At 40.2% G+C, this 12,346-nt stretch overlaps 1 protein-coding gene across 5 annotated transcripts in view; it reads left to right on the top strand.

Annotated features, from left to right (window-relative positions):
- SLC25A14 (solute carrier family 25 member 14) overlaps window positions 1-12,346 on the top strand; it is a 131,521-nt gene that overhangs the window by 26,870 nt on the left and 92,305 nt on the right. For all 5 annotated transcript variants that reach the window (XM_060183582.1, XM_060183580.1, XM_007527626.3 and 2 more), the window contains exons 6-8: window positions 3,165-3,260; window positions 8,119-8,243; window positions 10,285-10,420. In XM_060183582.1, coding sequence (XP_060039565.1) covers window positions 3,165-3,260; window positions 8,119-8,243; window positions 10,285-10,420 — 357 coding nt within the window. The remainder of the gene's footprint in view (window positions 1-3,164; window positions 3,261-8,118; window positions 8,244-10,284; window positions 10,421-12,346) is intronic.

Raw genomic sequence — 12,346 nt, 5'->3', positions numbered from 1 at the left:
CCTTCCTCTAACCTCATTCCTGCTCAAGAATCACCTCAGGAAGTCTACTTATAATAGGAAAATTGTGGTTTTGATTTGTCTTTGTGATACTTTCTGTTTAATTTTTTTTCACTTTCTGTTCCAATTTAGTTGGATTTAGTGTTTATTTTATTTTCCTTTATGTTTTATTTCAAAACCATTAAGCAGTTAACAGTTGACTTTCTGGCGGCCAGGTTGTAGCGCACCTGGTTGAGCACACGTATTACAGTGTACAAGGACCTGGGTTCAAGTCCTGGTCCCCACCTGCAGGAGGAAAGCTTTGCAAGTGGTGAAGTAGTGTTGCAGGTGTCTCTTTACCTCTCTCCATCTCTATCACCCCCTTCCCTCTTGATTTCTGACTGTTTCTATCACATAAAATAAAGATAATTTTTTTAAAAATCTGTTGAATTTCTGCATTAAAAAAACTGCTGTAGGGCTAGGGAAATAGCTCAGAATTCAAAGGCAGGAGTGGTATATGAGGTCCCAGGTTTGTTCTGCTGCACTATATATGCACGGAGTTGAGTCATGCTCTGGTCTTTCTCATAAAGTTCAAAAAGGGGAGTCAGATGGTAGTACAGTGGGTTCAGTGCACATGGCGCAACGTGCAAGGATTGGTGTAAGGATCCCGGTTCGAGCCCCTGGCTCCCTACCTGCAGGGGAGTCGCTTCACAGGCGGTGAAGCAGGTCTACAGGTCTCTATCTTTCTCTCCCCCTCTCTGTCTTCCTCTCCTCTTTCCATTTCTCTCTGTCCTATCTAACAACGACGACAGTATCAACAACAATAAAAAAAACAAGGGCAACGAAAGGGAAAATAAATAAATTTTAAAAATCATACTTAAAAAAATAAAGTTAAAAAAAAATAAGTACAAGCACCTTTTCAAACATGCTGTTGTTACATGACTTTCTAAGGACATTTATTGAACCCGAGAGTTATGCTTCGTGAAATTCAGCCCTTCATTTGGGCTGCTGGTCTTTAGAGCCTGTTGTCATTTTGTGTGTGCACAGTCAGTGGGAAAATGTACCAGGTCTTCCACGTGGTACTGTTTAATGTATCTCCTCTCTTGCAGTCAAAGGTCACTTTGCAGAATATAGTATCATGATTTTTACAGCTAAAACTAAGTTCAAGGTCTTGTAAGCGTAACATACATAAAAAGTTTTTGCTCCTTATAATTATTTAAGCAGTGCATGCTTAATGTAGGAAAAACATCACAACACAAAGGAGAAAAGTCTTCACTGATAGGATCACTAGTCTTAAATTCCCAAATACTGTCTTCTCACGTTGATTTTTATTACATCATTTATGTCCTTACTGGGTCTGACACAGTCTTTATAAATGATAGTTGGGTGAGCTCTAATATCTTCATGTCTCAAATGGGGATGACAGTGAAAATGATGCCATTTTCTCAGGGTGTCTGTGAGCAAGAGAAAATAATTCACATCTAGATGTTGGTCAAATGTTAAGCACTACAAATAGAAGTCATTGGAATAGCTTGTCAAGAGATGAGTGAGGAATCTCAAAAGGGATGCACAAATATCACCATTATGAATATGTTCTTGGAGCTTCTTTTAAGTGACTACACGTAAACAAGTAAAAGTCTCTTCAGATAGTCCTTTCCTCTGTGTTTATTCTCAGGTCCTTTGCCCTTTATAAACCTGATAAAACTTAACCCCAGTGAGCCGGGCAGTGGCGCAGTGGGTTAAACGCAGGTGGTGCCAAGTGCAAGGAGACCATAAGGATCCTGGTTCGAGCCCCCAGCTCCCCACCTGCAGGGGAGTCGCTTCACAGGCGGTGAAGCAGGTCTGCAGGTGTCTATCTATCTCTCCCCCTCTCTGTCTTTCCCTCCTCTCTCCATTTCTCTCTGTGCTATCCAACAACGACTACAACAATAAAACAAGGGCAACAAAAAGGAAAATAAATTTAAAAAACTTAACCCCAAAGACAAAGACTGTATTCGCAGAATTTGCCTTTTTATAGAACAAACCTGGAAAATCAGAGGTTCTTCTCAGAATTTATCTGATAATTAATTTGATGGCAAGAAGAAGCCAAAATTTCCTCATTGGAACATGGTAGAATGGGAAAATTCTTGCAGAGCCCACTTCTCTGCTCACATCCCCCTGCTTTGAATACTGCCTCTCCTTCAGCCCATCTGCCCACAGTGGTTTAGGTAAGGAGAGAGATCTCTTGTGAGATGGCCTTAAGGAAGTAAAACCGTGACAGAGGCATGCCATTTGGATTGTGAAGACTTTGACCAGAAACTGAGGAAGGCTGTCTTGGAAACATGAACAGGAAGGCCATGTTAAAGCAGGCTTGAAGCAACCATCACACACAGAAGCACAAAGAGCCAGCTGCAGTCCCCAGCTCTGCTCTTCCGTTTTGCCAGGCTCTGTCTGTTATACCTAAGCCAACTCTCAGAAAGGGTATTTCACTTGAAAGGTGGGTGAAATGTAACAGCAGTGATAAGGAATAGAAAGTAGCACACTTGCATTTAAGTTATGGAAAAGATGAATTGAAAAAGTGATAGTTTTTTTTTTTTTTTTTTTTTTTTTTTGCTAAGTGCTAGCTAGAGTATACTGCAGTGAACCAGTAGAGAATTCTGAGGGGCATTTCTGAACTGGTTCAAGTTTCCTAGAGACTGACGATGCTGATGTCTTTTTTTATGTTTTGTTTGTGGGGGATATAATTGCCTGAGGTAAGTCAGTATCTTATGAATGGTAGAAAAGGGAGGTAAAAAAGGACTCAGGTGTTTGATTAAAATTGAAAGAATAAAGGCAGTAGAGCAGAGGACAGGCTTGTCATTTGCGGCATTGAGTGTGGTTACTACCTGGAATTTGGGAAGAGGATTTGGAAAGAGGTGGGTCTACTGACAGTCAACTGTGACCATGGAATTTATGTCCAGCTTTTAAAAAATTTTTCAAATACTTTTTTTTATCAGTTGTCTTTTATGTTTTGTGACACAAGATCATTACGTAAAGCAATTTCCATACTGGTGTGTGCAGTCATTTATATCCCCCTTGTCACCACATCTTTCATGAAATCATAGGGGTACTGTTGTGGAATTTCCAGTTTTTCTTTAATTTCAAATGAGTGTAACATCTCATTTTGGACTATGCTGGCAAAACAAAATGTTCATCTCTTCTTATTTTAGATTCGAATGCAGGCTCAAGGAAGCTTGTTTCAAGGCAGTATGATTGGCAGCTTCATTGATATATACCAACAAGAAGGGACCAAGGGTCTGTGGAGGGTGAGTACATTTTTCCTGGTGTTACTCTTAATTCCTAGAATTTGCTAAAAATTAAAAGTGATTTTTACATAAAGCTGTACAATTGTGACTTGTCACCATATACTGTGTAAGTTTCTTGGTAATACATAAAAAGAAGACAGGAAGGTCCTTATCACCTATAAAAGGGCTGAAACTTTTTTTTTTTTTTTGCCTCCAGGGTTATTGCTAGGTCTCATTGCTGGGTCTCGGTGCCTGCACTAGAATCCACTGCTCCTGGAGGCCATTTTTCCCATTTTTATTGCCCATATTGTTGGTATTTTTTTTTTTTTTGCTCTTGTTGGATGGGACAGAGAGAAATTGAGAGAGAAGGAAAGACAGAGAAGGGGAGAGAAAGATAGACACCTGCAGACCTACTTCACTGCTTGTGAAGCAACCCCCCCTGCAGGTGGGGATCCAGGAGCTCGAACCTGTATCCTTGCTCTGGTCCCTGCACTTCGCGCCATGTGTGCTTAACCTGCTGCACTACGGCCCAGCCCTCTGGGCTGAAACTTACTACTTTATTTCCACTTAGTGTTTGGATGTTGTTTTCATGAGGTAATTTACATACCATGTTGAAGTATACTTTTTTATATATATTCACAGACTTGTACAGCCATCATTACTGGAGTTTTTTCCTTTAATTTTTCCCCCTTTTGTTGCCCTTGTTTATTGTTGTCATCGTTGTTACTACTGTCGTTGTTGTTGAATCAGACAGAGAGAAATGGAGAGAGGAGGGGAAGACAGAGAGGGGGAAGAAAGATAGACACCTGCAGACCTGCTTCACTGCCTGTGAAGCGAACACCTGCAGACCTGCTTCACTGCCTGTGAAGCGAACCCCCCTGCAGGTGGGGAGCCGGGGCCTTGAACCGGAATCCGTGTGCTTTCCGCCAAGTGCGCTTACCCCACTGCGCCACCACCTGGAGTATTTTTATCGCAACAAAAAGAAACCTTAGATGTAAGTATTAGACACTTTCCTGTGTCCCCAAAACTCTCCAGTTCTAGAAAACCACTAATCTCCTTTCTGCCTCTCTAGATTTGCCACTTCTGGCGTTTTGTACTAATAGAATCATACAATATGTGGCATTTGTGACTGGCTTCTTTCATTTAGCATACTGCCTTCAAGCTTGTCTATTTTGTGGCATTTATTGGTAGTTCATTTCTGTTTGTGACTCAGTAATAATGTCATTATATGTGTATTCACAATTTGTCTATATCTTCATCAGTAATTAGACATTTGGGTTGTTTGTATTTTGGCTACTATGAATACTGTTATGAATATTTGTGTACATGTTTTTGGGTAAATATGTTTTTAATTTTCTTGGGTATATATCTAGATGTGAAATTGCTGGGTCATTTAGTTCTGATTTTATTGTTATATTTTTTTTTGGATAGAAACTCTCTTCTATCTTACCCCTTCCTCTCGATTTCTGGCTGTTTCTATCCAGAAATCTAGAGGAAGGGACGAGATAGAGAGGGAGAGAGACAGAAAGACACCTGCGGTCCTGCTTCACCACATAGGAAGCTTTCCCTCTGTGCAGGGGGGAACCAGGGACTTGAACCTGGGTCCCTGCACATTGTAACATGTGTGCTAAACCAGGTGCACCACCACCACCTGGCCCCAGTACTGATTTTAACTCTGAGGAATCATAGAGTGGTTCTGTAGCAGCTACACCATGTTATATTTCTCATTTGGAGTGTATGAAGATTTTATTTCCTTCACGTCCTCAATAGTGTGTGTTTCTTCTTCTTCAGCTTTAGCCATCCTAGTGGATGTGTAGTGGTATGTCACTGTGGTTTTGATTTGTCTTAACCTGATGATGTTGAACATCTTTTGAATGTGCTTATTTATGTGCTTATTGCCCGCTCGTGTGTCTTTGAAGACACACTATTTAGAGTTTTCCTCTATTTGTAATTGGACTGTTTGTCTTTTCATTATGTTGAGGAGTTCTTTCTGTGTTCTGGAAAGTAGTCACTTACCAGATACATGACTAGCAAATGTTTTCTCTCACTGGGTGGATTATCTTGTCACTTTGATGTCATTCTTTGAATCACAAGAATATTTAATTGTGATGAAATCCAATTTATTTTTTAAATTTCTTTATTGGGGAATTAATATTTTACATTCAACAGTAAATACAATAGTTTATACATGCATAACATTTCTCAGTTTTCCATATAACAATACAACCCCACTAGGTCCTCTGTCATCCTTCTTGGTTCTGTATTCTCCCCTCTTTTACAGTGGTGCAATACGCTAATTCCAGTTCAGGTTCTACTTGTGTTTTCTTTTTTTTTGTTTGTTTGTTTGTTTTTGTTTTTTAATTTTTTAACCAGAGCACTGTTCAGCTCTGGCTTATGGTGGTGCAGGGGACTGAACCTGGGACTTTGGAGCCTCAGGCATGAGAGTCTGTTTGCGTAACCATTATGCTATCTACCCTCCGCCCGTGTTTTCTTTTCTGATCTTGTTTTTCAACTTATGCCTGAGAGTGAGATCATCCCATACTCATCCTTCTGTTTCTGACTTATTTTACTTAACATGAGTTTTTCAAGGTCCATCCAAGATCATCTGAAAACGGTGAAGTCACCATTTTTTATAGCTGAGTAGTATTGTGTGTATATATACCACAACTTGCTCAGCCACTCATCTGTTGTTGGACACCTGGGTTGCTTCCAGGTTTTGGCTGTTACAAATTGTGCTGCCAAGAACATATGTATACACATATCTTTTTGGATGGGTGTGTTGGGTTCCTTAGGATCTATCCCCAGGAGAGGAATTGCAGGATCATAGGGTAGGTCTATTTTTAGCCTTCTGAGAGTTCTCCAGACTGTTCTCCACAGAGGTTGGACCAATTTACATTCCCACCAGCAGTGTAGGAGGGTTCCTTTGACCCCACAACCTCTCCAGAATTTTCTGCTGTTACCTTTTCTGATGTATGACATTCTCACAAGAGTGATGTGGTATCTCATTGTTGTCTTTATTTGCATTTCTCTGACAATCAGAGACTTGGAGCATTTTTTTCATGTGTTTCTCAGCCTTTTAGACCTCTTCTGTGGTGAATATTCTGTGCATGTCCTCCCCCTATTTTTGGATGGGGTTATTTGTTGTCTTGTTGTTGAGATTTGCAAGTTCTTTATATATTCTGGTTATTAGCCTCTTGTCTGATGTATGGCATGTAAAGACCTTCTCCCATTCTGTGAGGGGTCTCTTGGTTTGGGTAGTAGTTTCTTTAGCTGTGCAGAAGCTTTTTAATTTGATGTAGTCCCATAGCTTTATGCTTGTCTTAGTCTTCTTTGTAATTGGATTCATTTCATTGAAGATGTCTTTAAAATTTATGCAGAAAAGAGTCTTGCCAATATTTTCCTCTAAGTATTTAATAGTTTGAGGTCTAACCTCCAAGTCCTTGATCCACTTGGAATTTACTTTTGTATTTGGTGAAATATAGTGGTTGTTTGATTCTTCTGCATGTTTCAACCCATTTTTTCCAATACCATTTGTTGAAGAGACTGCTTTCCCCATTTATTATGGGCACCTTTGTCAAAGATTAGATAGATGTCTATAGGCGTGGGGGCTTACTTCTGGGCCCTCAATTCTGTTCCACTGGTTAATGTGTCTATTCGTGTTCCAGTGCTAAGCAATGGCCCTATAATACAATTTGAGATCTGGGAGTATGATGCCTCGAATTCTGTTCTTTTTTCTCAAGATTGTTTTGGCAATTCTAGGTCTTTTCTGGTTCCAGATAAACATTTGTAGTATTTGTTCTATTCTCCTAAAAATGTGCTTGGGGTCTTGATGGGGATAGCATTAAATTTGTAGATGGTTCCTGGGTAGTATATTCATTTTGATGATGTTAATTCTTCCAATCCATGATATGGAATATCTCCACTTCTTTGTGTCTTTTTCAATTTCCTTGAGTAGTGACTCATAATTTTCAGTATACAAGTCTTTCACTTCTTTGGTTAGGCTTATTCCTAGATATTTTATTGTTTTTGTTGCTATAGTAAAAGGAATTGATTTCTGGATTCCAACTTCTTCTGTCTTAGTGTTTGCATAGAGGAATGCCACTGACTTTTGTGTTGTATGCTTCACATTACACTTTTGAATGTTAATTTTGTAGCCTGACACCTTACTGTATTGCCTGATGATTGCCAAAAGCTTCTTGCTGGATTCCTTAGATTTTTCTATGTATACTATCATGTTATCTGCAAATAGGGAGAGTTTGACTTCTTCTCTTCCAATCAGTATCCCTTTCATTCCTTGCTCCTGCCTGATTGCTATGGGAAGAACTTCCAACACTATGTTGAATACTAATGGTGATAGTGGGCAGCCCTGTCTAGTACCTGATCTGAGTGGAAATGCTTCCAGTTTTTCACCATTAAGTATGATGTTGGCTGTAGGTTTGCTGTATTTAGACTCCACTATCTTCAGGACCAATTTATTTTTGTTAAAGACTTACTTTACTGTAAGCATATGAGCAAGAGAGAGTTTCATATGAGAACCATTCTGGCACATGTGTTATCAGGGATCGAACCAGGAGCCTCAGGCATGCAAATCCTTTGCTCTACCAGTTGAGCTATTTCCCTGACTACAGAAATCCAGGTTATCTACTTTATTCTTTTGTTGCTTGTGCTTTGAACGATGTGTCAATAATATTATCTTTAGTACAACAAGTGGATTTGGGAAATTGTAGATGTTTCAGTAATAATCATTGATCTTAAAAAGTTGGTATTTAGACTTAGATTTCTCTTTTGCTTTTAAACTCCCTACCTATTTTGTTCACTTTCAGATTTATGCCACTAATTGTGTATTTCCTTGGCAGCTAATCCAATTTACGTTTTGTAGGGTGTTGTCCCAACTGCTCAGAGGGCTGCCATTGTTGTGGGAGTAGAGCTACCAGTCTATGATATTACAAAGAAGCACTTAATATTGTCTGGGATATTGGGGGACACCATATTAACCCACTTTGTGTAAGTATGGCAGATTGTGTTCAGTTTTCTTATTATTGGAGATATTAATGGTTTACAGTAAATACAGTTATTGATACATGTGTAAAATTTCTGTTTTCTGCAAAAAATAGTCTCACCCCCACTACAGGTCCTCCTCCACCATCATGCACTAGGACCTGAAAGTCCTGGCCCCGCCCAGAGTCCTTTACTTTGGTGCAATACACTAAACCAAGTCCAAGTTCTACTTTGTGTTTCCCTTTTCTGTTTTTATTTCTTAACTTCTGTCTGTGAGTGAGATCATTCTATATTCATCCTTCTCTTTTTGGCTTGTTTTACTTAACAGGATTCCTTCAAGCTCTATCCAAAATGAGTTGAAGAAGGTGAATTCACCATTTTTAATAGCTGAATAGTGTTCCATTGTGGATATATACTACAACTTTTTCTTTTTCCTTTTTCTTTCCCCAGAGCACTGCACAGCTCTGACTTATAGTGGTATGGGGGGTTGAAACTGGGACTTTGGAGCCTTAGGCATGAGAGTCTTTTTGCATAACCATTATGCTATCTACTCCCGCCCTACCACAACTTTCATATGTGCTCATTCTTTATTTCCAGCATTTTGAGCACACAAAACACCTTTTACTCAAGTCCTCATGTAGAATTGATAACAGGTAAATATGGCCAATAACACTGTCTCTTATACTAGAATTCGAAACCTTCTGCTGCCTGTGTAGAGATCCCGAGTACTACACACGCTTTGATGCTTGGGGATAGTGTCTTCACACAGAGGTCTATCAGATGTTTATAGGATTGGCATTTTTTTCATGCTCAACCTCTCTATCTAATAAGCTTATCTTTCATTTGCTTTGGTTAATTTTGAAAACATGATGGCACATTATAGGGATTATTAACTGAACCCACAGTTTGGGGTTGAAGACTAGTTCATCTCATCCTGCATTTTTTTTTAAAAAGCTTTACTTATGTAATGAGAGGAAGAGAAGGATACCCCTCAGTTATAGGCTTTGCTGCAGATCAAATCTGAGTCATCATACTTGAACATGCTGCCCGATGAACCACCTCCCTGGACACTCAGCCTACATTTTTTTCATCTTACAACTTTAATGTGACTTTACTACTCACATGCATTCGGCGGATAGTGTTACAGTTTGAAATTGTTTATTTACCTGTTAAATTTTTTTAACTTATTTTAGATAGAGACATAGGAATTGAGGGGAGAGAGGGAAAGGCAGAGACAGACATGCCTGTAGCACTGTTCTACCACTTATGGGGCTTCCCACATGCAGGTGGGGACTGGGAGCTTGGACCTGGGTCCTTGTGCCACCATCCAGCCCTATCAGTTTGAAATTTGTATATGTTGTATAATACTACCTGCTTAGGGATCTTGTTAGCCCTTGAAACAGTCTCCTCTAACCAAAAAAAAATTAAAAAAAAGGTTAAATTTCAGATTGAAGATAATTTAAGGGAGCATTTTTTTATTTTGCCTTTTTTTCCCCTACATGATAGTGTGAAAGAAATTGAGAGGAGAGAGTGTGAGATAGACACCTGCAGACCTGCTCCATCACTTGTGAAGCTATCCCACTGTGGGTGGGAAGTAGAGGCTTGAACTCAGGTCCTACTGTATAGTAACATGTACACTCAACCAGGTGCACCATCATCCGGGGTCCCTATATTTTGCTTTTAAGACTTTTTTTTTTTTTTTTGCTAGAGCACTGCTCAGTTCTGGGTTATAGTGGTGGTACTTGAAAGTCTCAGGCTTGAAAACCTTTTGAAGACCAATTATTCTGTCTCCTTCCTCATCTGAAGACTGATTTGTTTATTTGTGTAAGGGATACACTGTATGATGTCTGGGGGATGAATTCAGGACCTCTTGCATGCAAGTCCTGCTATCTCCCCAGCTCACAGGGATGATTCTTGAGTGATATTTCTTTAGAAGACTTATTTCCTTTCCCTTTAGATGGTGATGAAACATTTATGTTTGACCTAATGTCTGACTAGTGGACAAGAATGAAAACCGGTCAGCACATCTTAAAATTTTTATCTTTAGGTCTAGCTTTACATGTGGCTTGGCTGGGGCTCTGGCTTCCAATCCAGTTGATGTGGTTCGAACTCGCATGATGAACCAGAGAGCAATTGTGGGGCATGTGGACCTTTACAAGGGTACTTTGGATGGCATTTTAAAGGTATGTATATTGTGGACTTGGGGTGCCTTTTCAGTTTTCTTTAACGGCTCACATCTTCTTGCAGTTCCTGTTCTTAGTTGCTGTGTTACATCCTGAAGATGGAGGAATCATTGTGAGTTATTTTTAGCAACCTCTCAGAGTCATTCCCGGAGTGAAAGCTGTTTCCTTGGCAATCTAATGATGCACAGTGGTCCTTAAAGTATTCCAGTTTGAATGTTTAAGAATGCTGCCTTAATTTAATCAAAAACATCATCTAGACTTCTCACTAGAAAGGACTTAATGTACCCCAAATTTGCTCAGTTGCGCAAGGCAGAGACCATCTCACCAAAATTCTGGTATTTAACGGCAGTTCAGTATTATGTAATTTCTGGCTTTTAAAATGTTGCTTTAATATGCCTGTAGGAAGCTGATCCCGTATATGTATTATGTAATCTCTGGTGATACTACGTCTATAAAGACAAATTTGAAACTAAAACATGATTTTATTGGCATCTACTTTTTTTTATATCTATTTTTATTTATTCCCTTTTGTTGCCCTTGTTTTATTGTTGTAGTTATTATTGTTGTCATTGTTGTTGGATAGGACAGAGAGAAATGGAGAGGGGAGGGGGAAGACAGAGAGAGGGAGAGAAAGATAGACACCTGCAGACCTGTTTCACCGCTTGTGAAGCGACACCCCTTGAACCAGGATCCTCATGCGCGTCCTTGTGCTTAGTGCCACCTGCGCTTAACCCGCTGCACTACAGCCCAACTCCTGGCATCTACTTTTTTAAAGATTTTTTTTTAATTGATTGATGCTAGAGGCTAGAAAGAGAATCAGAACATGATTCTGACATATGTAGTGCTGGGGCTCTGGATCTCATGCTTGCCAGTCCTGTGCTGTAGCTACTGTGCCAAGTTCTGGGTAACTAATTATTTCTTCCTTTCTTCCCTCCTCATCCTTTTTCTTTCTCTCTTCCTTTTTTTATTTTGATAGGACAAAGAGAAATTAAGACGAGAGAGAGAGAAGGGGGGGAAGGATAGAGAGACCTGCATCCCTGCTTCAACACTTGTGAAGCTTCCTCCCTACAGATGAGGACCAGGGGCTTGAACCTGGGTCCTTGTGCATGGTAATGTGTGTGCTCAACTGGGTGCACCACTGTCTGTTCCTGTTGACTAATTTTTGGCAACTGTTTATTGTTGCACGCCACTTTAGTAGGTTCAGAGAAATTGGGACATACTAGAATTCTGTAAACAGATCATCAGCACAGCTTGGTAAGTGATACACTCACAGTTCTACGGAGATTTTAGTCTGATTTGCAAGCTTGATAGAGGCTTCCCGTGGATGGTAGCATCTTGAATAATCTTAACTCACATCCGCTGAGTGCTTTAGTGTGCATCAGGAGCTGTTTTTATTGAGACTGACATGTCTTCCTTCGTTGAGTTCTCACAACGCTACCCGCATGAGGTAGATAGCCCGCATGAGGTAGATAGCAAAGCCCTGCAAAAGTAGCAGCCCTGCCAAAGGATCCACAGCTTGCACGTGAGAGAGCTGGGATTTCATCCCAAAGCATGCGGCTTTATTTTATTTGTATGTTAATAAGTAACCAACCAGTGAATGAGCAAATAAGAACCAGAGCATCACTCTGGCAACATGCAGTGTCAGGGGTTGAACTCAATGCTGCGGCTAGAAATCGGGCCTTCAGACTGACCAGGTAGCATACTGATTCTTTGAAAAGACTCTTCATGCCTGAGGCACCAAAGGTCCTAAGTTTCAATCCCCAGCACCGCCATAAGCCAGAGCTGAGCAGTGTTCCAGTGTGTGCATGATAACATGTGTGTCCTTGTGCATGGTAACGTGTGTTCGACCAGCTGCACCACCGCCCAGCCCCCTCTGTACTACCTCTGAGGTATTGGTAACTTACTGTTACCTCCTCATGTTGGTGG

The sequence above is a fragment of the Erinaceus europaeus genome, chromosome X (assembly GCF_950295315.1).
Source record: "Erinaceus europaeus chromosome X, mEriEur2.1, whole genome shotgun sequence".
NCBI classification, from domain to species: Eukaryota; Metazoa; Chordata; class Mammalia; order Eulipotyphla; family Erinaceidae; genus Erinaceus; species Erinaceus europaeus.
Note: the sequence above shows the minus strand (reverse complement) of the source record. Positions and strands in the feature narration are given on the sequence as shown.